At 42.8% G+C, this 23,552-nt stretch overlaps 1 protein-coding gene across 7 annotated transcripts; it reads left to right on the top strand.

Moving 5' to 3' along the window:
* Window positions 1–1,776: 1,776 nt before the first annotated feature.
* Window positions 1,777–22,957, top strand: PPCDC (phosphopantothenoylcysteine decarboxylase). Of its 7 annotated transcripts, none has more exons than XM_058156692.1 (7): window positions 1,777–1,914; window positions 3,308–3,469; window positions 3,548–3,643; window positions 3,943–4,071; window positions 4,824–4,992; window positions 5,110–5,208; window positions 10,587–11,234. In XM_058156692.1, exons 2-6 carry the CDS (start codon window positions 3,329–3,331, stop codon window positions 5,193–5,195), a joined length of 621 nt encoding a protein of 206 aa, XP_058012675.1. In that variant the 5' UTR covers window positions 1,777–1,914; window positions 3,308–3,328; the 3' UTR covers window positions 5,196–5,208; window positions 10,587–11,234. The 7 variants fall into 7 exon arrangements, with proteins under 7 accessions (XP_058012675.1, XP_058012672.1, XP_058012674.1 ...); XM_058156689.1 differs by having other exon boundaries at window positions 10,550–11,234; XM_058156691.1 differs by lacking the exon at window positions 10,587–11,234 and adding an exon at window positions 6,354–8,774.
* The last annotated feature ends 595 nt before the right edge of the window (window positions 22,958–23,552 follow it).

Below are 23,552 nucleotides of genomic sequence, written 5' to 3'. Positions count from 1 at the left end.
TGCGAATGTTGTCATGATTCTAAAGAAGAGATGGGACGTCTGTATATTTGCATCGATTCCAAACGGGCTCCTTTTATTTTAGCACTATAGAGGCCTATTCTCCTTCGGTGGAGAAAAGTCGTTGTCACAGAATAGCTGTCACAATCCTGACGCTGTATCTAATTCACCGTGCGATCTTTTCTTTTTTCTTTTTTAAATAGATATCTCAATGGGAAAAGGAGGGGGGGGGATTTTAAAACATCTGAATCACGTGATTATACAATTGTTCCATGTCTGTCCCTGATGAAACAATGTCAGCCTGGAAATTAATGAATAAAATAAACTGTATCAATAAAATGCCTTTTTCCTCCTTTCTGTAGCAGACGGTTAAGACCCGACAGTGGGAGGTCAACGCATGCAGGGTGGTACGTGGTAGTCAGGGGTGGGATTCCAATAATTTCACAACCGGTTCTCTGCCCTAATGACCAGCTGGGTAGGCGTGGCTCGGTGGTCATGTGACCGTGTGGGCGTGGCCAACTCAACGTCACTCACGTCAATAGGCGCTTCGCCTTAGCGGTTACAATGTAATAAGGGTTAACCAGAGAGGCAGTTTCTGTAAGCAGGGCAATAAAGATGAGGCTAGAAACACCACCAGAATGTTGCCTTCCTTACAGGATTAGCCCTGTAAAGAGGCAAAAAATAAAATAAGATTTCTTCCAACAACCGGTTCTCCGAACTGCTTAGAACAGGGGTCTCCAACCCTGGCAATTTTAAGCCTGGAGGACTTTAACTCCCAGAATCCCCCAGCCAGCAAAGCAAAGCTGGCTGGGGAATTCTGGGAATTGAAGTCCTCCAGGCTTAAAGTTGCCAAGGTTGGAGACCCCTGGTTTAGAAACTTAACAACCGGTTCTCCCAAATAGGTGGTAGTTGACGGCGGGAAGCTCTGATGAAAACTGTAAGGGAATTGGGTGAAGGGGCTACAAAGGGTGTTGAGGTATCTGAAGTGAGAAGGGGGGGCTTGGTTTACATAAGCCACAGTTAAACCATGTGTGAGCGGATTCGCATCTTACGCAGACGCTAACAGTATTTAATTTGGCGAGTCTTATCGCTTAGGCACTTTTCTTGCCTCGACCAGTTGCCGTTTTGGCAAAACCACGTTTTCAAAAGCACAAAAAACCATTATTAAAATAGAAGCACCGAAACCTGCAAAAAAAATTTTTTGGGAGGGGACTTTCTACTGCAACGAGACAAAACTGCACAGGAGTCTAGAGCGGTGTTTTTCAAACTTGGCCAGATCAGAGGACCACAATTCCCAGAATTCCCCAGCCGTTCCTTGCTGGCAGGGGGAATTCTGGGAGTTTGAAAACATGGCTTAAGGATTTCCAAGTTATAAAATGTGTAATATAAAGTGGGTTTCCAGCAAATCTGGCATCAGGAGAGCCTTTGAAGAAATATGGGATTTTTTTCTTAAAATCAGAGTCTCCTATCTTAACTGTCAAAGTGTCTGTTTGCTCTGCTGTCCACATTCTAGAAATAAAAACTTAAATTCTGAGTTTGCTATGAGATATCCGCCTGAAGAGGGAGGGAGGGAGGGAGAAGCGGGTTGCGTCTAGGAATCCAATCTATGGTCACCCTACCCGGAAGTGGGGTCAGAAGAGCTCGTCTAGCCGTTAGAGCCATAGTCAAAACCACTTCGCTCTTCGGAAAGGAAACGGAAGTTGAGTCCGTTTAAAGCCGCCGTACTCTCTATGATCCAGAAAGAACCGGAAGGTACAGTCTTTATTGACATCCGCCGGCCGGAACGTTTTGATCCGTGGGTTGTGTACCCTTATCGCTTTCCCCCCCCACGTTCCTTTTTTAATACGAAATTTTAATATGTAATTTTTATATATTATACCGACCCAGATTGGATCCTGCAACATTATCCTGGGACACGTATGTTCGACTTCGTTACGTGTTTTTATATCGGATCTTAGACTCTGAAGGAAGGGAAAGCCGAAGGCTCTCCTCTCTTCCTCCCCACCCACCCCACTCCAAACCCTCCCTGTAAGGTAGGCCAGCCTGCAAGAAGGAGCCATTGCTTCCCCCAGTGAAGCTTCCTGGCTGCCCAAAGACTGCGCCTTTTCAGACGAGGCTCTCGCTTGGGGTTTTCCCCACAATCCGCAGGGCTTTTCTGGTTCTTGCTTGGCTCAATAAAAACATGGCCTGGGTGGGTTTTGCCCCTGAAAATCCCCGCGTGGCGTTTGAAAAACAGCTGGGCTTGCTGCTGAGTTGAAGGAGCGTTTTGTCTGTCTATATCACAATTGTCTATATCTATCTATCACAATTATCTATGTCTGTCTGTCTGTCTATCATCTAATCTATCTGAAATGATTATCTACCTATCTATCTATTTATATATCATCTATCTTTATATTTAGCTATCTACCAACCAACTATCTACCTACCTATCTATCATTGATCTATCCCTATCTCTCTCTCTCTGTCTATCTATCTATCTATCTATCTATCTATCTATCTATCTATCTATCTATCATCTATCTATTGTTATATCTATCTATCTATCTTTGTTTTCTGAGGTTTTCACGGGTGTTTGTATGTAGGTCTTTGGTTGTTCGGGTGTTCTCCCGTGTAAAATTGGAAGTGTCTTGGCAACGTTTCGACGAAGTCTCATTCGTCATCTTCAGGCTTCAGCTTCGTGCTTCTGGGAGCAATGTGTCTATCTATCTTTATGTCTATCTATCTATCTTTATGTCTATCTATCTATCTATCTATCTATCTATCTATCTATCTATCTATCTATCTATCTATGTCTGTCTATCATCTATCTTTATATCTATCTATCATCTATATATCTTTATATCTATCTATCTACCTACCTATCACTGATCTATCCCTATCTCTGTCTATGTCTGTCTGTCTGTCTGTCTGTCTGTCTGTCTATCTATCTATCTATCTATCTATCTATCTATCTATCTATCTATCTATCTTTATATCTATCTTTGTATCTATCTATTATATATCTTTATATCTATCTATCTAGTTAGCTAGCTAGCTAGCTTTTATCTATCTATCTATCTTTCTATCTATCTATCATCTATCATTGATCTATCCCTATCTATATCTATGTCTATCTTTATCTATCTACCTACCTACCTACCTACCTATCTATCTATCCTGCCCATGTCCCCCATAAGGCATCTCTAGGTGGAACATAGCTTTGGAGCATAAAATTAACCAGTAAGTCCTGTAATTGACCAAATGCAGTACAGAGGTATTCAATTTGGAGCAGTAGGTCTCATGTTTTCTTGTTTTGCATGTGAAAAAGGATCGCTGTCTGGGCTTGATCATGGAGGCTACGGCATCTCCTCCGTCACCAATCTGCCCCGTGGCTTCGGAGAAGAATGCCCACATCCTGGTCGGGGTAACTGGGAGTGTGGCTGCGCTAAAGTTGCCTCTTTTGGTGGCAGAGCTTCTGAAGATACCTGGAGTGAGCAGTTTTTCGTTGTTTTTATTCATTGGTCCACTTTAGGGACCCCATATTCATACCACTGTTCTTTTCTTTTAGCTAGAAGTTCAGGTGGTGACAACAGAAAATGCAAAACACTTCTATAAATCCAAAGAGATTCCTGTAAGAACCTACAGTGACTCTGATGAATGGCAGGTCAGCAGCATTCGAACAGGTTTAGCTTTTCCTTTATGGCTAAGGAACTTTTATTTGTACAGTTTCACAAACTGTGTAGAATGATCTTAATATGTTGTAATTTGCAGGCTTTTAGTTGTTTTTGGAGGCCAGCAGCAAACTTATGTTTTTGAATTGTGATAACTTGGTTGATTCTGAGTTCATTTTACTGAGCCTAAGAAGATTGGTAGGAAAGCTTTGTAACTTGGGCTGTATTTATGTAGAATACGATTAAGCCTGCTGGGTGAATTACATTAATTGAAGCAGTACCTTGTCCTCAGATGTGGAAAAAGCGCTCCGACCCTGTGCTACATATTGACTTGAGGCGTTGGGCTGACCTCATGCTGTTGGCTCCTCTGGATGCAAACACCCTTGCCAAAATTGCAAATGGCATTTGTGACAACTTGCTGGTGAGTTACTGGAACTAGGCGCTCCTCTGTTAATCCCAGCACTTCCTCATTAAGACGTGTGTGGTAAACTGATGTTTCATGTTGTTGTTCGTCACGAAGTCGTGTCCGACCCATCGTGACCCCATGGACAACGTTCTGCCAGGCCTCTCTACTTCTTGGTTTATTTTATTTTATTTTATTTATTTTATTTGTCACAACATTATATATAAGCATAAGCATGAAATAACTATACGATATATAAGCATGTATATAACCGTAAGTATGTAATAACTATATGAAATTGTATACAATCAAAGGGAACATTAGGACAGGAACGGTAGGCACATTTGTGCTCTTATGCACGCCCCTTACAGACCTCTTAGGAATGGGGTTGAGGTCAGTAGTGGATAGTTTTTGGTTAAAGCTTTGGGGATTTTGGGAAGAAACCACAGAGTCTGGTAGTGCATTCCAGGCATAAACAACTCTGTTTCTTAAGTCATATTTTCTGCAATCAAGATTGGAGCAGTTCACTTTAAGCTTAAATCTATTATGTGCTCGTGTATTGTTGTGATTGAAGCTGAAGTAGTCTTCAGCAGGAAGGACATTGTAGCAGATGATTCTATGAGTTAAGCTCAGATCATGTCGAAGGATAATTTTATAAATTATCCAGCCTCAGCCTCCCTCCCTCTGTCCAAGGTTCTGGCTGCATTTCCCTTGGGGTCAGGTTCCCCACCTGCAGCCATTTCCTCCTGAGGCTTTGCCTTTCTCTGCAGACGTGTGTCATCCGCGCCTGGGACGTGAGCAAACCGCTGCTCTTCTGCCCTGCCATGAACACCCTTATGTGGGAGCACCCCATCACGGCTCGGCAGCTGGGGCAGCTGAAAGAATTCGGCTACGTCGAGATCCCTTGCATAGTGAAGAAACTGGTTTGCGGAGACGAAGGTTGGTGTGCCTCTCCTTCCAATCCCCTTCGTGCGAGGTGAAAAGATAACGCTGCAGGTAGGCCTCAACTTAACCTCAACCATAGTTGACCTCCCTGCTTTTCTGGTTTTCACACAGGCCGAGGGGCCATGGCAGACATTTCGACCATTGTGGAAAAAACAGAGGCTGTGCTGTCAGAACGGGGCCTGCTGAAGCCAAAGTGATTCCAACCTGAAGGTTTGTTGTTGCTGGTCCCGAAGTCTTGTCTGACCCGTCACAACCCCATGGACAACATTCCTCCAGGCCTTCCTGTCCTCTACCATCCTCTGGAGTCCATTTAAGCTCATGCCTACTGCTTCAGTGACTCCATCCAGCCACCTCGTTCTCTGCCGTCCCCTTCTTCTTTTGCCCTCCATCCTTCCCAGCATTAGGCTCTTCTCCAGGGAGTCCTTCCTTCTCAGTAGGTGGCCAGAGTGTTTGAGTTTCCTCTTCAGGATCTGGCCTTCTAAAGAGCAGTCAGGGTTGATCTCCTCTAGGACTGACCGGTTGGATCGCCTCGCAGTCCAAGGGACTCGCAGGAGTCTTCACCTCCAGCACCAGAATTCAAAGGCCTCCATTCTTTGGCTTTCCCGCTTTTCATGGAATTTTACTCCGTGAAGCTGGAGAGGGCGGATCAGGAAAAGGAAAGCTCGAAAGAAGCCAGCTTGCCTCTTGTTTTACAGAAAGAGTAGCGGAAGCTGGGAACCAAACTTCCAGGGGATCATGATAGTCGTGGGTCTTTCCTCAGTAACTTGAGTTTAAACACGCTTGGGATAAACACATCTCCATCATCGAACTAAAATTGAAAAAGTAAATAGGTGAAACAATAAATGAATAATAAATAAAAATATAAATAAATAAATTAGAAGGGAGACTAAAACAAGCAAAAAAAAACAACACCTCAGAGGGCAGACTCAATGGATTACTGGGTCTTGTAGGTTATAAGTATTATAGTTATTATAGGTTCTCCTGTTTGAATGGGGCTGGACTAGAAGACCTCCAAGATCCCTTCCAGTCCTATTCTATTCTATTCTATTCTATTCTATTCTATTCTATTCTATTCTATTCTATTCTATTCTATTCCTATTATTTCTTTCATTCTCTTCTCTTCTCTTCTCTTCTCTTCTCTTCTCTTCTCTTCTCTTCTCTTCTCTTCTCTTCTCTTCCTATTATTTCTATTTCTATTTATTTCTATTCTATTATTTCTATTTCTATTCTGTTCTGTTCCTTATTCTGTTCCACTCTACTCTACTCTACTCTACTCTACTCTACTCTACTCTGTTCTCTCCCCCCCCCCATCAATTTATTATGTTTGTATGTTTCTATAAACTCTATGCATTTAGGTCCTCTTACGATGCACCACCAAGTGGGTATTTTGGACAACCTCCATTCTGGTTTCAGCCTGAAATTTTGGATCACATCTACACTTCTTCTGGGCTGGGCTTGGTCTATACTTCAGGCTTCTAGAGGTTTTTTTCTTCTCCCTGGGGAAAGCCCTTGAGAAGAGAAGGAGATCGAGATGGATGGATTCAGGCAGGTGCCTCTCTGTGAATCTCCTGCCAAGCTCGCCTCCTGAATTGGCAGCTCGCCACAGATACCTTTGACCTACCTCTGCTTTGCCAGGTGCCTTCCTGCAATCTGCTGCTGGAATCAAGGGGACCCCCCCCAATTCCTTTTGGATGAGGCTCACGATGCTTGGGGGGAGCCCAGGGCCCCAGATTGTCTGGGGAAGCGACCCTCAGGAGAACTTGCCCTTTGCTCCAATGGGCTCAGCGTTGTGAGGAATGCGGACATCAAAGGAGACACACAAACAATGCCTGACACACAGTCTCCGTGTGGTGCTTCTGCCAGACAGAGCCTGTTGGGTTTGGGGCTGCTTTTGTGGGGTGGTGAATAGGGGCGGAGATGCCCAGGAATTCCTTTACCGAGAAAGAGGATCAATCATGTGAAAACACTCCCAGTTCACAATGAACCACTTGTTAACGGGAGTACCGAGAAAAGGGGATTGATTAGAGAAAAGGGAGCCAAGCTTACCTTATTTCTTTTTGATCTGTGTCCATGGATGGGTCAGTGACCTGTCCGATAAAATCAGAGGGTCAAGAATGAAACAAAGAGGCAGATACGTTGACCCAGAGTTTATTCACATGCCCCCGAGTACATTAAACAGATTAAAACAACATCAACAATAGCTCCTCCCACTTCCCCCTCCCCCAAAACAGGACAACTGCTGTCAGAGAACCACCCTGTGGTAAGACGGGCGGCTTATACATTTTATAAATAAAAATATCGCAGACCTTTTCATTTTTAATGCTTGGTGCTAGGCCCTTGATAGGTAGTTCTCCACTTACGATCAGTCACTTAAACAACAATGTGAAGTTACGATGGACTGGAAAAAAGTTAATTACAGCCTGAGCCTCTGGTGGCTCAGACTGCTAAGACAGTCTGTTATTAACACAGCTGCTTGCAATTATTGCAAGTTCAAGTCCCACCAGGCCCAAGGTTGACTCAGCCTTCCATCCTTTATAAGGTAGGTAAAATGAGGACCCAGATTGTTGGGGGCAATAAGTTGACTTTGTATATAAATATACAAATAGGATGAAGACTATTGCTTAACACAGTGTAAGCCGCCCTGAGTCTTCGGAGAAGGGCGGGATATAAATGCAAATAAATAAAAAAAGTCACTTAAACAACAATGTGAAGTTACGATGGACTGGAAAAAAGTTAATTACAAATCATCCCCAAAGTTATAACTGCAGCGCCATCATATAATCGCAGTTGGGACTCCTAGCCACTGGCTTGCATTTACAACTGAAGTGTCCCATAGTCACGTGATCGGACAAAAAGCAGAAAAAAACCCCCATCCATTGGATAAGCTGGGTTAGGACTTTTTAACGATCATGCGATTCGTTGAACAATTTACGATTTGCTTAACAACCATGGTGACTCAGTTTAAGACTTGCAGGGAAGTCTTAAAACCAAATTCTGGCCTTCAGTTGTGGTCATAAGTGGAGGAATAGCTGTACAATTTTTGCAAGGCATGAAGGCAGCTGACTAAGCTATTGGGATGATGATGGCCTTACAGAATTAGCAAAGTGTTAAGTTCACATGTTCAAAGTTCCCAGCTTCGGTCATAAGATAAAGGCGTTCAGTGGGGCTGTAGGATTCAGAAGCAAGTAAATTCATTCATATATATATATATTTAATTAGCTGTTGGTTAAGTCTTTCATTCAGGTTAAGTCATTCAACAAATAATTTCCTCAACACTATCAAACTATTTACTAAGCCTGCACTACTATTAGTCTTCTCATCGTCCCTATCACCCATCTCCACCCACTTATGACTGTATGACTATAACCTTGTTGCTTGTATCCTTACGATTTATATTGATTGTTTCCTAGTATGATTTGATTGCTTGTTTGTACCCTATGACTATCATTAAGTGTTGTAGCTTATGATTCTTGATGAATGTATTTTATCTTTTTATGTACACTGAGAGCTTATGCACCAAAGACAAATTCCTTGTGTCTCCCATCACACTTGGCCAATAAAAATTCTATTCTATTCTATTCTATTCTATTCTATTCTATTCTATTCTATTCTATTCTATTCTATTCTATTCTATTTTCTATGACTATCATTAAGCGCTATACCTTATGATTCTTGACGAATGAATCTTTTCTTTTATGTACACTGAGAGCATATGCACCAAAGACAATTCCTTGTGTGTCCAATCGCACTTGGCCAATAAAAAATTCTGTTCTGTTCTATTGGGTTTGTGGGCTTGACTAACATCTCACTGACTTGAGAAAAGGAAACTCGCTTGAGGTCTACGCATCTGCACAGCCAAATTGAGGAAAGCTGGCTTAAAAATTCCAGGGTTGCTTTTTTGTGTGTGATCAGAATCATAGTTTCATCCCTCCACCAGCTGCTCACACATTTTTAAAAACCTCCTGTAAAGCTGTGTTTGGGGTTTTGAAAGCAGCGGTATTCTCGGGGACATGACCCAACTCAATGCACTGCGTATGCAACTCCCCAGACCTGGGTATCTTCAGTCAAAAAGATTAGGTAGCAAGTCCAGTCCCCACCCTCCAGTCAGAGCTGAAGAAGCTTCTTGGATGAGAAGCGAAACGTCTTCCAAGAAAACACAAGAAAGTCCGGTTGTCTCTTGGAAAAAGGAGCACCTTTGAGACAACCGTGACCTGGAGGACTGAGAATCTCCATAGCCATCAGGTAGCAAGGGAGCCAAGTATCTTAGGAGGCCATCACTCAAAACCCCTCAGGTAGCAGCTGGAGATCTGGAGATCTTTTGCCAACCCAACAGATAATTGCCGGATCTGCCACTTCGCGTCTTGCTTGGCCCTTCGGTGGTGCGTGGCTCTTGGTAACTCTGGGTCTTCTGAAATGGAAGAGCATTTTTATAGCTGTTGTGAAAAAGTTGCGGTCCAAAGCTTGGAGATAAAGGCAGGTCATGTTTGGAAACACCCCGGCGGCCAGGTGCCAAGTGGCCTTGCAAAAGGGTAGCCTTCAGGGTTGAGTTTTCATAAATATTGACGGATGTTTGTCTGTCCAGTTGTGCAAGCAGATGAAAAAGTAGGATCTGCTCTGCAGGCCGTCCCACGGCGTGGCAGATGAAGCGCTTTGAGTCCAAGAACAGACCAAGGGATGTTGTACAGAAGATTCTGGTTTTGTAAAACCACAGAGCAAGATGGCAGCGATTCAAAATAAAAGGATCCGTTGGGTGTCGACCACGGGTGAAATGTAAAATTCGTTACTACCGGTTCTGGGGGCATGGCTTGGGGGTGTGTAATGTGACTAGGTAGGCATAGCCAACTTTTTTTTTTTTACTTTTAAAAGCATTTTTTCTACAACCTCTTCGGCTGAAAAAATGTCGAAAATTTTTTTCCGGCAGAAAAAATGCTTTTAAAAGCCTCTGATGACCAGCTGGGATCGCCAGAGGAGCTTTTTAAAAGCATTTTTTTTACAACCTCTTTGGCCAAAGAGATTGTAAAAAAAAATTGCTTTTAAAGGATTCTGACGATCCCAGGTGAGTTGCCTGATCGCCAGAACCCTTTAAAAGCATTTTTTACAGCCTCTTCTGCCAAAGAGGTTGAGAAAAAAAATGCTTTTAAAAGGTTCAGATGATCCCAGCTGAGCCACGTGATCATCAGAGGCTCTTTTTTTTTTTTTTTACTTTTAAAAGCATTTTTTCGGCCAAAGAAAAAATGCTTTTAAAAGTAACAAAAAAAGCCTCTGATGATCAGTGCGGCTCAGCTGGGCATGTGGGGGATGGGGGAGGCAGGGATTTTTGGTACCGGTTTTCTGAACCACCGGCCGCCACCTCTACTGGATCGGCCGATTCTGTCTGAACCGGGAGCATTTCACTTCTGCCTTCAGGACCATCCTGGTTGCAGAAAACTGTGTTTGTCTCCCCAGCAGATGGCAGTTAGGAGCTGGACCGCATGGCTAAGAATCCATGTAGTTGTCCTCACTGTCAGTAAATTCCTCCTTAATTCCCGGTTGCTTCTCTCCTTGATTACAGGTAGTTTCCCATCCATTGTTTCTCATCTTGTTTCCAGATGCTTCGGAAAATAATTTGACAACCCCCCCACAATTCTTTGTGGCAGCCCCTCAAATGCGAAGATAAGACAGTCCCACCAAATTCTAACTGGTGTAGACTGACCGAATCCTTAGTTTACAATCATCTGTCTGTCTGGTTCAGTTCTGCAACCCAGCAAGAAAGACACAGACTTCAGAGGATAATTAGAACTGCAGAAAAAATAATTGCTACCAACCTGCCTTCCATTGAGGACCTGTATACTGCACGAATCAAGAAGAGGGCCGTGAAAATATTTGCAGACCCCTCGCATCCTGGACATAAACTGTTTCAACTCCTACCCTCAAAACGACGCTATAGAGCACTGCACACCAGAACAACTAGACACAAGAACAGTTTTTTCCCGAAGGCCATCACTCTGCTAAACAAATAATTCCCTCAACACTGTCAAACTATTTACTGAATCTGCACTACTATTAATCTTCTCATCGTTCCCATCACCAATCTACTTCCACTTATGACTGTATGACTGTAACTTGTTGCTGGCAATCCTTATGTTTTATATTGATATATTGACCATCAATTGTGTTGTAAATGTTGTACCTTGATGAACGTATCTTTTCTTTTATGTACACTGAGAGCATATGCACCAAGACAAATTCCTTGTGTGTCCAATCACACTTGGCCAATAAAGAATTCTATTCTATTCTATTCTATCTAGATAAGGTTGAAAGGGTGCCATAATTGGGAAGTGGAGTGCTTGGAAGAGAGATGGTAGCACATTGGCATAAACCTTATCAAAAGTGCAGATAACCCTGCAAATTGCTCTTTCTTGTTATTATAACTGAGAGGCTTCTTATTTTCTAAACACAGGGAAGCCTAATGAACGGGGGAATTCATTACCTTTATCCTTGATCTTTTCGGGCAACTGGCATAAATACCGTAGCTCTCTTTACACCCGGGAGAGGAAGTTACATAGTAAAAGAGAATAGGAGTCTTGCCGGCGTGGTCAGGATTGGCTGCTTCCATGCCAGTTTGAGTTTCCTCGCTGGTGTTTTGAGAAGGTCACGTTAGGAAGCTGGCAATTCTACCCAGCGCTGATTCCATCAAACGGGCGGGTTCTCTTGCAGTTTGCAAAGCAGTTGGGACGTAGTTGCTGCGGTACCTCATTCCTCTCTCTCTGCCAGGCATTTGTCTTGCTTCCAAATATTGTTGATCGATGGGATAAATCATTCAGGATCTGTTGACCTGAAACCTTGCACTGTTTGTAGACCCTGCAAGTACCAAAGGTCTGGAGCTAGAAGCATCCATTGAGGCCCTCCTCTTCCCCTTCCCCTTTCCCTTTCCTTTCCTTTCCTGTCCTGTCCTGTCCTGTCCTGTCCTGTCCTGTGTTCATTTTTTATTTTAACAAAGCACTGTTCTAACATATCCCTCCCACCTTCCTTCCTTCCTTCCTTCCTTCCTTCCTTCCTTCCTTCCTTCCTTCCTTCCTTCCTTCCTTCCTTCCTTCCTTCCTTCCTTCCTTCCTTCCTTCCTTCCTTCCCTCCCTCCCTCCTTCTATCCCTCCCTTTCCCTTCTTCCCCCCTCTCTCCCTCTCTCCCTCCCTCCCTCCCTCCCTTCCTGAAAAAAAAACAAATAATAGATATAGGTGCTGGAGAAGACTCTTTCAAGGTGATCAAACTGGTCAGTCCTAGAGTAGATCAACCCTGACTGCTCTTTAGAAGGCCAGATCCTGAAGATGAAACTCAAATACTTTGGCCATCTAATGAGAAGGAAGGACTCCCTGGAGAAGAGCCTAATGCTGGGAGAAATTGAGGGCAAAAGAAGAAGGGGATGACAGAGAACGAAGTGGTTGGAAGGAGTCACTGAAGCAGTCAGCGTGAGCTTAAATGGACTCTGGAGGATGGTAGAGGACAGGAAGGCCTGGAGGAACATTGTCCATAGGATTGCTATGGGTCGGACACGACTTCGTGATTAACAACAAGATATAGATGATATAGATATGGATGGATGTCTCCCGAACTTCCTCTAACCATTTCTCCAAACATCATGAGACATTAGAACATCTAGTCTTTGATCTTCTGAGCTATGTCTCTTGGTAGCTCCTTCCTCACATATTTTATTTGTCTGCCGCCCTGTTACTTGATCTTGAGGAATGTAGGTTAGTTTCCCTATTGCAGATGTTCTCAGACCTTGGCTGCAAGAAACACAAATATTAGAATCCTAGGTCTGGAAAGGGACCTTGCAGATCTTCTAGTCCAACTCCCTGCCTAAGGCAGAAGTCCTTCCTGGACAAACAGTTGTCCAACATTTTAAACCCCGGGAGTCTATTTTGCAGGAATGACCATCCTCTGCCACAGTTCTCTCCGATTCCCCTGATAATTAAAAACAACCAATTTTGTTGTATACACCAGGGGTCTCCAACCTTGGCAACTTTTAAGACTTGTGAACTTCAACTCCCAGAATTCTGGGAGTTAAAGCCCACAAGTCTTAAAGATGCCAAGTTGGAGACCCCTGGTATATATGATCTACAATGACAATAATGGCGATACTATTAAAAAACTAAGTTACATTTTCCTTTTTCTGGTATCAGAGGCTTCCTTGTCTTAATGGGTACAGGGACTACCGTCCTGTGGGCAGATACATAGATTAGCCAGATGGGCAGAGTCTTCATTACGTTTTGCATCTTGTTCGAGAGTACAGGCTGTTCCGATTCCCGAGGCGTTATCTACCCCATCAATACAGTCTAGATGGAACTGTTCCCACGGTGTATCATTAAACCCCGTAGAATTTATTCCACAATACACCAAGACGGCCAAGTCTATGGTGACTTCAAGGAGAGGTTGTATAAATTCAAGGAGGGCCTCTCTACAACGGTGGCCGAAATTGTGGAAACCTTTTGGGCAAAGTGTATTTTCTAAAATAATAACACCACTTTTTTTTTTTTTGGAGTAGTACCCTAAAATTATATATCAACGGAAAGATAATTTAATCAAGAATGTAATGCCATAACTTTTATGAAGGATTTGCTATTAGAATAGCAGTTACAATATAAAGAAGAAAAGTGAAACAGGTAGAAAAAATGAGACATACAAAAATTATCACCATGTCAGTTAATGCTTAGTTGGGGAACCTTTAGCATGACATACAGCCTTGCAATGTCTTCCCATGGAGTGACCCAAGTCTTTGAGTTCTGCAGCTGTTCTAATGTGATACCAAAATTGAACGATGGCTTCTATTAACTGGGTTTTATTGCCGGGTTGCTTCTGATGAACAAGTTTCTTTAGCCCAGACCTTCACCCAATTGAAAATCTATGGAGCTGACTAAAGAAACATGTTAGTCAGAAGCGACCCAGCAATAAAACACAGTTAACAGAAGCCATCGTTCAATCTTGGTTTCACATTAGAACAGCTGCAAGAACTAAAAGACTAGGTTCATTCCATGGGAAGACGTTGTAAGGCCATAATTCATGCTAAAGGTTACCCAACTAAGTATTAACTGACATGGTGATCAGTTTTGTATATCTCATTTTTCTATAGTGATAATTTTTGCATATCTCGTTTTTTTCTACGTGTTTCACTTTTCTTCTTTATACTGTAACTGCTATTCTAATAGCAAACCCTTCACAAAAGTTATTGCATTACATCCTTGATTAAATTATTTTTCCATTGATCTATACCAGAGGTGGGTCTCAGCAGGTTCTGACCAGTTCTGGAGAACCGGTAGCGGAAATTTTGAGTAGTTCAGAGAATCGGTAGTAAAAATTCTGACTGGCCCCGCCCCCATCTATTCTCTGCCTCCCAAGTCCCAGCTGATTGGGAGGAAATGGGGATTCTTCAGTAACCTTCCCCTGGATTGGGGTGGGAATGAAGATTTTACAGTATCCTTCCCCTGCCACGCCCACCAAGCCACGCCAGCAAGCCACACCCACAGAATCAGTAGTAAAATTTTTTGAAACCCATCACTGATCTATACGGTCATTTTATGGTACTAATCCAAAAAGAATTGGTGTTATTAGCTAGTTTTAGAAAATACACATTCCCCAAAAGGTTCCCATAATTTTGGCCACTACTGTATCCGGTTGGCCATGGAGAAACAAAGTCATGGGTTGGAAGACTCCGATTTTCGGGGTTGCTTTCCGACAATAAATTTCCCACTTGTGCTTCTTCTTCAAGGTGCTACAAGAGAAGGAAGTTCAGACCTGTATTCAGGTTAATTATAGTTGTAAATCGGCTGCTTGGCAAGGGGCAGGGTGGCAATTAGAGGCACGTTACAGTGCCAGCCTCCTGACCTAATGGGATTCTACATCGCTCATCCCTGAAGGATAGCGTCAACTCCTGTCAATTCCCAGAAGGAAAGGCAACCAGCTCTCACTGTTTCATCAGCCACAAATCCCTTAGAACAGAGTTTCTCAGCCTTGGGCAACTTCAAGATGGATGGACTTCAACGCCCGGAATTCTCCAGCCAACTGGGGAATTCTGGGAGTTCAAGTCCACTCAGCTTTACAAGTTTTCAAGGCTGAGCGACCCTTCCTTAGAAGGTATCGTAGCTGTCTTCTATCGATCAAGACTTCTGCTAACTCTATCCAGTCCAGCCGAACAAATGTCAAGAGAGGATGTTTCTTTTTTTGAAAAGAAGAGTTAACTGCAGTATTTCAACGTTCCCCGCCCCTCCAAAAAAAGGGTCATAGAATTCACTTAACAACCGTGTTGCTTAGCGAACAGAAATATGGGACTCAATTGTCGTAAGTCGAGGACTATGTGTCAACAACAGAATCTATTAATTAGATAGATAATCAGGTCTGACGCAGCCCTTCTATGTTCACCTCCCTGATTAGACTAGACTAGACTAGATTAGACTAGACTTGAATAGAATAGAATAGAATAGAATAGAATTTATAGAATAGAATAGAATAGAATAGAAATACAGAATAGAATAGAATAGAATTTATAGAATAGAATAGAATAGAATAGAATAGAATAGAATAGAATAGAATAGAATAGGAATTCAGAATAAAATAGAATTACTGTATATACTCGAGTATAAGCCGAGTTTTTCAGCACGTTTTTTGTGCTGAAAAATGTCCCCTACATACTCGATATCTCTGACTTATCTCGAGTTTTTTTTCTTCTTTTTCACATTATACCGGATGGTGCAAACTTGGCGGGCTTTTGCATTGGCGGGGAAGCCCTGCCGGTGCAGTGAGAGGCGGGCGGGGAGCCGCCAGCCTTCTCAGCTGAGGAGGAGGCTTTCCTGACCGGTAGCTGCCTCATTTCCTCCCTCGCATACTGAGTCCCCAGTTTACCCCAGTTTTTTGGGGTAAAATTGGGGACCTCGGCTTATACTCGGATCGGCTTATATTCGAGTATATACGGTAATAGAATAGAATAGAATAAATTACAAATAAAATAGAATGAAATTACAAATAGAATGAAATTACAAACAGAATAGAATAGAATAGCAAAACAATAGAATTGAATAGCAAAATAGAACAGAACAGAATAGTAAAATAGACTAGAATATGAAATTACAAATAGAACAGAATGGAATAAAATAAAATAGAATAGCAAAACAGAATAGAACAGAATAGAATAGCAAAGTAGAAGAGAAGAGAAGAGAAGAGGAGAAGAGAAGAGAATTCTTTATTGGCCAAGTGTGATTGGACACACAAGGAATTTGCCTCCAGTACAGAAGCTCTCGCTGTACATACAAACAATAAAGTCATAGGTCACTGAGTAATTTTAACAGGGATACTGAAAGGAGCCATCGCCAGAGGCAGGCAAAGGCTCAACACTTAGCTTGTCAGAATTTTAATTGCAGAGCAGAGCAAGAAAATTGCATCCCCCATTGGCTCCTCATGCTTGGACGTTCTCCAGCACTGCTGATGTTTATGAGTGAAGGTTTAGGGACTCGCTAGAGTTGTTTCTTTTTTTAATTGGGTATTTGTTTACCGGGCTCACTGACACTATCGCACAGTTGGCTGGCTCCAAGGACCACATTCAATTCAGACATGGAGATACCAACCACAGCTGCTGTTTTTCATTGTTATCTGAATCCATTTAAAAAAACAAAACAGTTTGGAATCGGAATCAATCCACATCGAATGAAATAGAAGGCTGAGGTTACCGGGTTCAAATATTTTCTATCCCTCTGGGCCTTCGTGAACATCTAACATAAAAGAAATTCATCCTTTTAAACATCAGGTTGATGAAACATCAAGATATTCCCACGGTTAAAATTAAACGCTTCTTCAGTTCGAAACAAGGACGGATTTAAATGGGAGACCAACTGTAAAAGGGTAGACTTGCTCCTTCAGTTACAGCCATAATTTACCCCGATAATTACAATCCTAGCTAAGTCGTGACAATTGTAAAGCTGGTCCCCATAAAAAATCACTCGGTTTTATGACATCTTTTGTGGTGGTCCTTAAGTGAATCTAGTGGCCGTAAAGCAAACCCTGTGGTCTTTAAGTGATTGTAGAAATATGAAATACAAATCAATCAATCAATCTCTTTGTTCATTATGGATGGGTTGGTTTATTTTTGCCAGAAACTGGAAGTAAACCCTGGTTTCCTGCAAAATCATCATAAATCACAAAGAGTAGAGTAGAGTAGAGTAGAGTACAGTAGAAAAATAATAGAGTAGAATTATAGTAGAGTAGAATAATAGTAGAGTAGAATAAGAGAAGACTAGAGTAGAGTAGAATAAGAAAAGACTAGAGTAGAGTAGAGTAGAGTAGAATAGAGAAGAGAAGAGAAGAGAAGAGAAAATATCAGAGTTGGAAGGGACCTTGGAGGTCTTCTAGTCGAACCCCCTGCTCAGGTAGGAAACCCTATACCATGGGGCACTGCAAAAGACTATAAATGCAGGGCAGTTGCCAAGCGCCCAAGCTATACCATGGGATGTTGGAATTTCGAAACTGGGTTTTTGTTATAGTTTTTTGGGGGTGTCCGTCATAACATTCTCGCCTGGACTACTGTAACGCTCTCTACATGGGGCTCCCCTTGAGGTGCACCCGGAGACTTCAGTTAGTTCAGAATGCAGCCGCGCGGGTGATAGAGGGAGCCACTCGTGGCTCCCATATAACACCAATCCTGCGCAGGCTGCACTGGCTGCCTGTGGTTTTCCGAGTGCACTTCAAGGTGTTGGTTACCACCTTTAAAGCGCTCCATGGCATAGGACCGGGATATCTTCGGGACCGCCTTCTGTTACCACATGCCTCCCACCGACCGGTACGCTCTCATAGAGAGGGCCTCCTCAGGGTGCCGTCAGCCAGACAGTGTAGGCTGGCGACCCCCAGGAGGAGAGCCTTCTCTGTGGGGGCACCTACCCTCTGGAATGAGCTTCCCCCAGGACTTCGACAACTTCCTGACCTCCGGACCTTTCGCCGCGAGCTTAAAACATATCTATTCTTCCGAGCAGGACTGGCTTAATAGGGTTTTTAAACATGGATTTTATTGGGGTTTATTTTATATTTTGTATTGTATTTTAAATTTAGGCTTTTGGAATAAGTTTTTTAAATAGTGTTTTTATTGATGTATTGTATTGTTTTATCTGCCTGTTCACCGCCCTGAGTCCTTCGGGAGAAGGGCGGTATAAAAATTAAATTATTATTATTATTATTATTAACTTTGAATGGTTGCTAAACGGCCAATCATAAATTGAGGACTAATCAGGGGACCAGAGATTTCCTAAGCCAAAAAGTGAGCTAAATGACCAAGGTTCTTGACCCGTGAGACGAGGAAAAGGAAGTGTTTGTTGGTACTGGCGTATCATGTGGCAGAAGTGGAAGTATCATTGAGAAGGTTCTGCTCAGGGACCTTGTTGCTGTGATCTCAGCAGATCAAGTTTTTCCCTGGACATTTTAGCCACGTGCATAAATAAAATTCAGAATGGAGCTGAGGCAAGCAGTTTTTAAAACTCTTCCGACCTCAAATAATTGGAGGTTTTTTTTGTTTTTTTTTTGGAATCGTCTCCAGTGCTTGGAACTGGACTCGGAAAAAAGACAGGCAGCCGGTGGAGATGATCTAATGCCATCCTGATTTCGTCAGTGTCTTTAGTGTCCCCATGTGTCACAACGGGGTTAACATCTGCTTTTCATCGCCGGTTTCACAATTTCACTCGCTTCAGTCCAGTTGTGGCCAAGCGCTCTCTTGTGCAACTGGCTGGGTAAGGACCCGTTTTAAACTTTCTCGAAACCTGGTTTTGCCTCTGTTTGCAACATACGGAGTTTTCTCCCAGGAGGCATCTTTGTACAGGGCGCGCTTGTGCGTTCCAGTTCTGCTTTTCCCCACCACAAGTTACTGTGTGGAATGTGAATGGAAGACAGAAGTGTCTGGAGAAACAAAGCAAATTTCTGGGTTCTATCATATCGCAAGATCTCAAATGGACAGCTAACATCAAAAACATCATTAAAAAAGGACAACAAAGAATGTTCTTTCTGCGCCAACTCAGTAAGCTCAAACTGCCCAAGGAGCTGCTGATCCAATTCTACAGAGGAATTATTGAGTCTGTCATTTGCACCTCTATAACTGTCTGGTTCGGTTCTGCAATCCAACAAGAAAGACACAGACTTCAGAGGATAATTAGAACTGCAGAAAAAATAATTGCTACCAACTTGCCTTCCATTGAGGACCTGTATACTGCACGAATCAAGAAGAGGGCCGTGAAAATATTTACAGATCCCTCGCATCCTGGACATAAACTGTTTCAACTCCTACCCTCAAAACAACGCTATAGAGCACTGCACACCAGAACAACTAGACACAAGAACAGTTTTTTCCCGAAGGCCATCACTCTGCTAAACAAATAATTCCCTCAACACTGTCAGACTATTTACTGAATCTGCACTACTATTAATCTTCTCATAGTTCCCATCACCAATCTCTTTCCACTTATGACTGTATGACTATAACTTGTTGCTGGCAATCCTTATGATTTACATTGATATATTGATCATCAATTGTGTTGTAAATGTTGTACCATGATGAACGTATCTTTTCTTTTATGTACACTGAGAGCATATGCACCAAGACAAATTCCTTGTGTGTCCAATCACACTTGGCCAATAAAAATTCTATTCTATTCTAAAAAAACATTTCCAACCAGCACAGGGTACCATCTTGCAAACATTTTCAGAGAGTTCTGCCAAAAACCTTTCGAAGGAGGAGTGGTTTCTGTGGTGATTGAAAACAATCGGGAAAATCTGTGGCTCATTCGGAATTCTTCCTTATCGACTTTCCAGGGTTTCCTTTTCTAGAGGAGGCTGTTGTCCCTATTCCTCTTCTCCAAGATGCAAAGAGAGGAAAGATGGAAGGGTAGATAAACTGGTTTCAGCCAAAGATAGAATTTTGCACCCGGAGAACTTCAGGTTAAACGTCTCTGGAATTCTAAGCACGCCCCTGACAAACAGGAATTCTGGAAGTTGAAGTCCATACACTTTAACAAATAACAGACTTGGAAGGGACCGTGGAGGTCTTCTAGTCCAGGGGTCTCCAACCTTGGCGACTTTAAGACTTGTGGACCTCAATTCCCAGAACTCCTCAGCCAGCAAAGTTTTAACTCCCAGAACTGAGGAGTTCTGGGAGTTGAAGTCCACAAGTCTTAAAGTTGCCAAAGTTGGAGACCCCTGTTCTAGTCCAACCCCCTGCTCAAGCAGGAAACCCTACACCACTTCAGACAAAGGGTTATCCAATATCTTCTTAAAAACTTCCAGTGTTGGAGCATTCACAACTTCTGGAGGCAAGTTGTTCCACTGATTAATTGTTCTCACTGTCAGGAAATTTCTCCTTAGTTCTAGGTTGCTTCTCTCCTTGATAAGTCTCCACCCATTGCTTCTTGTCCTGCCTTCAGGTGCTTTGGAGAATAGCTTGACTTCCTCTTCTTTGGGGCAGCCCCTGAGATATTGGAAGACTGCTATCCTGTCACCCCAGTCCTTCTTTTCATCAAACTAGACATACCCAGTTCCTGCAACCGTTCTTCATATATTTTAGCCTTCAGTCCCCTAATCATCTTTGCTGCTCTTCTCTGCATTCTTTCTAGAACCGACAAGCAATCTTAAAGTCGCAGAGACTGAAAAATTGTGTGTTCTTTTTAAAGCGAGTGACAATATATTCATGGCGTACTCTCAAGCTGCAGTTCAAGGGGTTTGGTTCTGTAGCGAACCGAAATCTCATGTGATTGACCAATACGACGAGCTGCCTTCTATAGCTTTTTTTTTTCTGGGAAGTGTGACATTAATCTGTGATCCTTCAAATAATAGCAGATGGACTTATTGGCTGATTGAGATCTCACGGGGTTAGGCAAAGGTAGGGGTATCATCCCGCTGTTGCTTCCTTATTTGGAAGGAGATGACACTCTGGCTGGCCTTTAAATTGAAAGAATTGGGTTCTGTGGTTGATCAGCCCATGTCAGAATGATGGGGCTGTTCACATTCATGCAGGTTTGCGTGAAGGACAAGGCCTGGTTTGCTGAGAGTTTCAGCACAATGGCCCTTTGATTTTGTGGCCTCAAGACATCTGTCACTGTTGTTCTATAAGTCGGGAGGCTTGTATACACGTCCAGTTTGCAGCTTCTCATACCTGGGTATTTCCTGTTCAGGGCAAGGATGGTGAATGGCGAGGAAGAAATGGGTCCATCCACCCCCTTCTCCGCCCCACCTTTTATTTCTTGGCTTTGTTGCTTCTGGCGACTCTGTCATTCCTTTGTTCGGACTTGCCAAATCAAACTTACACTCCCTTTCCTCTTGTTGATGTTCCCTCCTGCCTCCCTCCTTTCTGTTTTAAACCAATATCGCCTTTATTTCCCCCAGCCCAGAGTTCTAACCAAAGTCCACAGAGGATGTGGCAGACTTCTTGCCCTGCTGTCTTTCTAGCATCCTACCTTTGGCTGGGCTGCCTCTGACGTCAGGACAGGGGGAAGCCGTGGTTGTTTCAAGCCGCAGTGGGAGTCCCACAGACGCGGCTTCTGCATCAGGGATGTTTAACCTTGGCAGCTTGAAGACTTGTGGACTTCAACTCGCAGAATTCCTCAGAGAGCGTGGCTGGCTGGGGAATTCTGGAGTTGAAATCCACACATCTTCAAGTTCCAAGGTTGAGAAATACTGGGTTGGAGTATTGGTTAAGGTCATCAGTAGCAACTGAATGTGGGAGTCATCTTGATCTTTCTTTCTTTCTTTCTTTCTTTCTTTCTTTCTTTCTTTCTTTCTTTCTTTCTTTCTTTCTTTCTTTCTTTCTTTCCTTCCTTCCTCCCTCCCTCCATCCATCCTTCTTCCTTCCTTCCTTCCTTCCTTCCTTCCTTCCTTCCTTCCTTCCTTCCTTCCTTCCTTCCTTCCTTCCTTCCTTCCCTCCCTCTCTCCCTCCCTCTCTCCCACCCGCCTGCCTACCTGCCTTCCTTCCTTCCTGAAATAACACTGCTGTCTCATTCTTAATCAGTTAGACTTGCTAGTAGGTCTGAAGGTGCTCTGGGGTTATGTATAAGTAGAATTAAATTACTTTATTGAGTCCATATAATACAGCAGTTGAGCTTATCTTCCCTCCATTTAATAGTAGTGCCAGTTCTTATCGAATTTACCTTTCTTTGTCCTTCCTTGATTCCTGCAAAATATAGAGATAAGCACGCTATTAAGGAAATAGGAACGATAATAATAATTTAGATTAAATATAGCACCAATAAATGTAGCAATCCCAAAACATCCGGCGCACCCCATGAACCTTCAAAAAGACCTTCAAAATACCTGGACTTTGTATCCGATTGGTCTAAAACTTGGCAACTCCAAATCTCAACCAGCAAATGCTCAGTCTTACATATTGGAAAAAAGAACCCAAACACTAAGTACAAGCTTGATGGACATTACCTTACAGATGACCCCCACCCTGTAAAAGACCTTGGAGTTTTCATATCAAATGATCTAAGTGCCAAAGCCCACTGCAACTATATAGCAAAAAAGGCTCTAAGAGTTGAAAACCTAATTTTGCGTAGCTTCTTTTCCAAAAACTCTACACTACTAACCAGAGCATTCAAAACATTTGCCAGACTCATTCTTGAATACAGCTCACCTGTCTGGAACCCATACCACATCTCTGACATTAATACAATTGAATGAGTCCAGAAATATTTTACAAGAAGAGTTCTCCGCTCCTCTGTAAATAACAAAATATCTTATACCTCCAGACTTGAAATCCTGGGATTAGAAAGAACTCCGCCGAATCCGACATGACCTGTGTTTAACACACAGAATCATCTATTGCAATGTCCTTCCTGTTAAAGACTACTTCAGCTTCAGTCGCAATAATACAAGAGCAAACAATAGATTCAAACTTAATGTGAACCGCTCCAATCTTGATTGCAGAAAATATGACTTTTGTAACAGAGTTGTTAACGCTTGGAACACACTACCTGACTCTGTGGTCTCTTCTCAAACTCCCAAAAGCTTTAACCAAAAACTGTCTACCACTGACCTCACCCCATTCCTAAGAGGACTATAAGGGGCGTGCATAAGTGCACAAAAGTGCCTACCGTTCCTGTCCTATTGTTTTCTTTCATTATATGTGCTTGTATATAATGTTGTGACAAAAATAAATAAATAAATAAAAACACTGTCGGCATTGACAACATCATTATGGTGAGCACAGAACAAAACATTGTGGGCTGTCTCCTGATGCTACTGGATGAGATCACTAGGGCTCGCTGCCTTAGAAGAGTGAGGAAAATTCTCAGGGATGATTCACACCCTGGTAACCACTTCTTTGCCCTCCTGCCATCGGGAAGGAGATATAGAAGCATAGCCAGCCGCACAAACAGGCTGAAGAGCAGTTTTTAATCCATGGGCTGTCAGACTCCTGAATGCGAAATAACATCGTAACTATGTAGTATGATGGACTGCAGGGCCGGCGCAACATGTAACATGTTCACATGGGTGCAATAGGACTGGGTGTTTTGTTAATATGATTGATTGGGTTAGGGATTTTCTGTCTTCACTGTGAGTTG

This window comes from Ahaetulla prasina, chromosome 13 (genome assembly GCF_028640845.1).
Source record: "Ahaetulla prasina isolate Xishuangbanna chromosome 13, ASM2864084v1, whole genome shotgun sequence".
Lineage (NCBI taxonomy): Eukaryota > Metazoa > Chordata > Lepidosauria > Squamata > Colubridae > Ahaetulla > Ahaetulla prasina.
The sequence above is the reverse complement of the archived record's forward strand: the minus strand, read 5'-3'. Positions and strand labels throughout refer to the sequence as shown.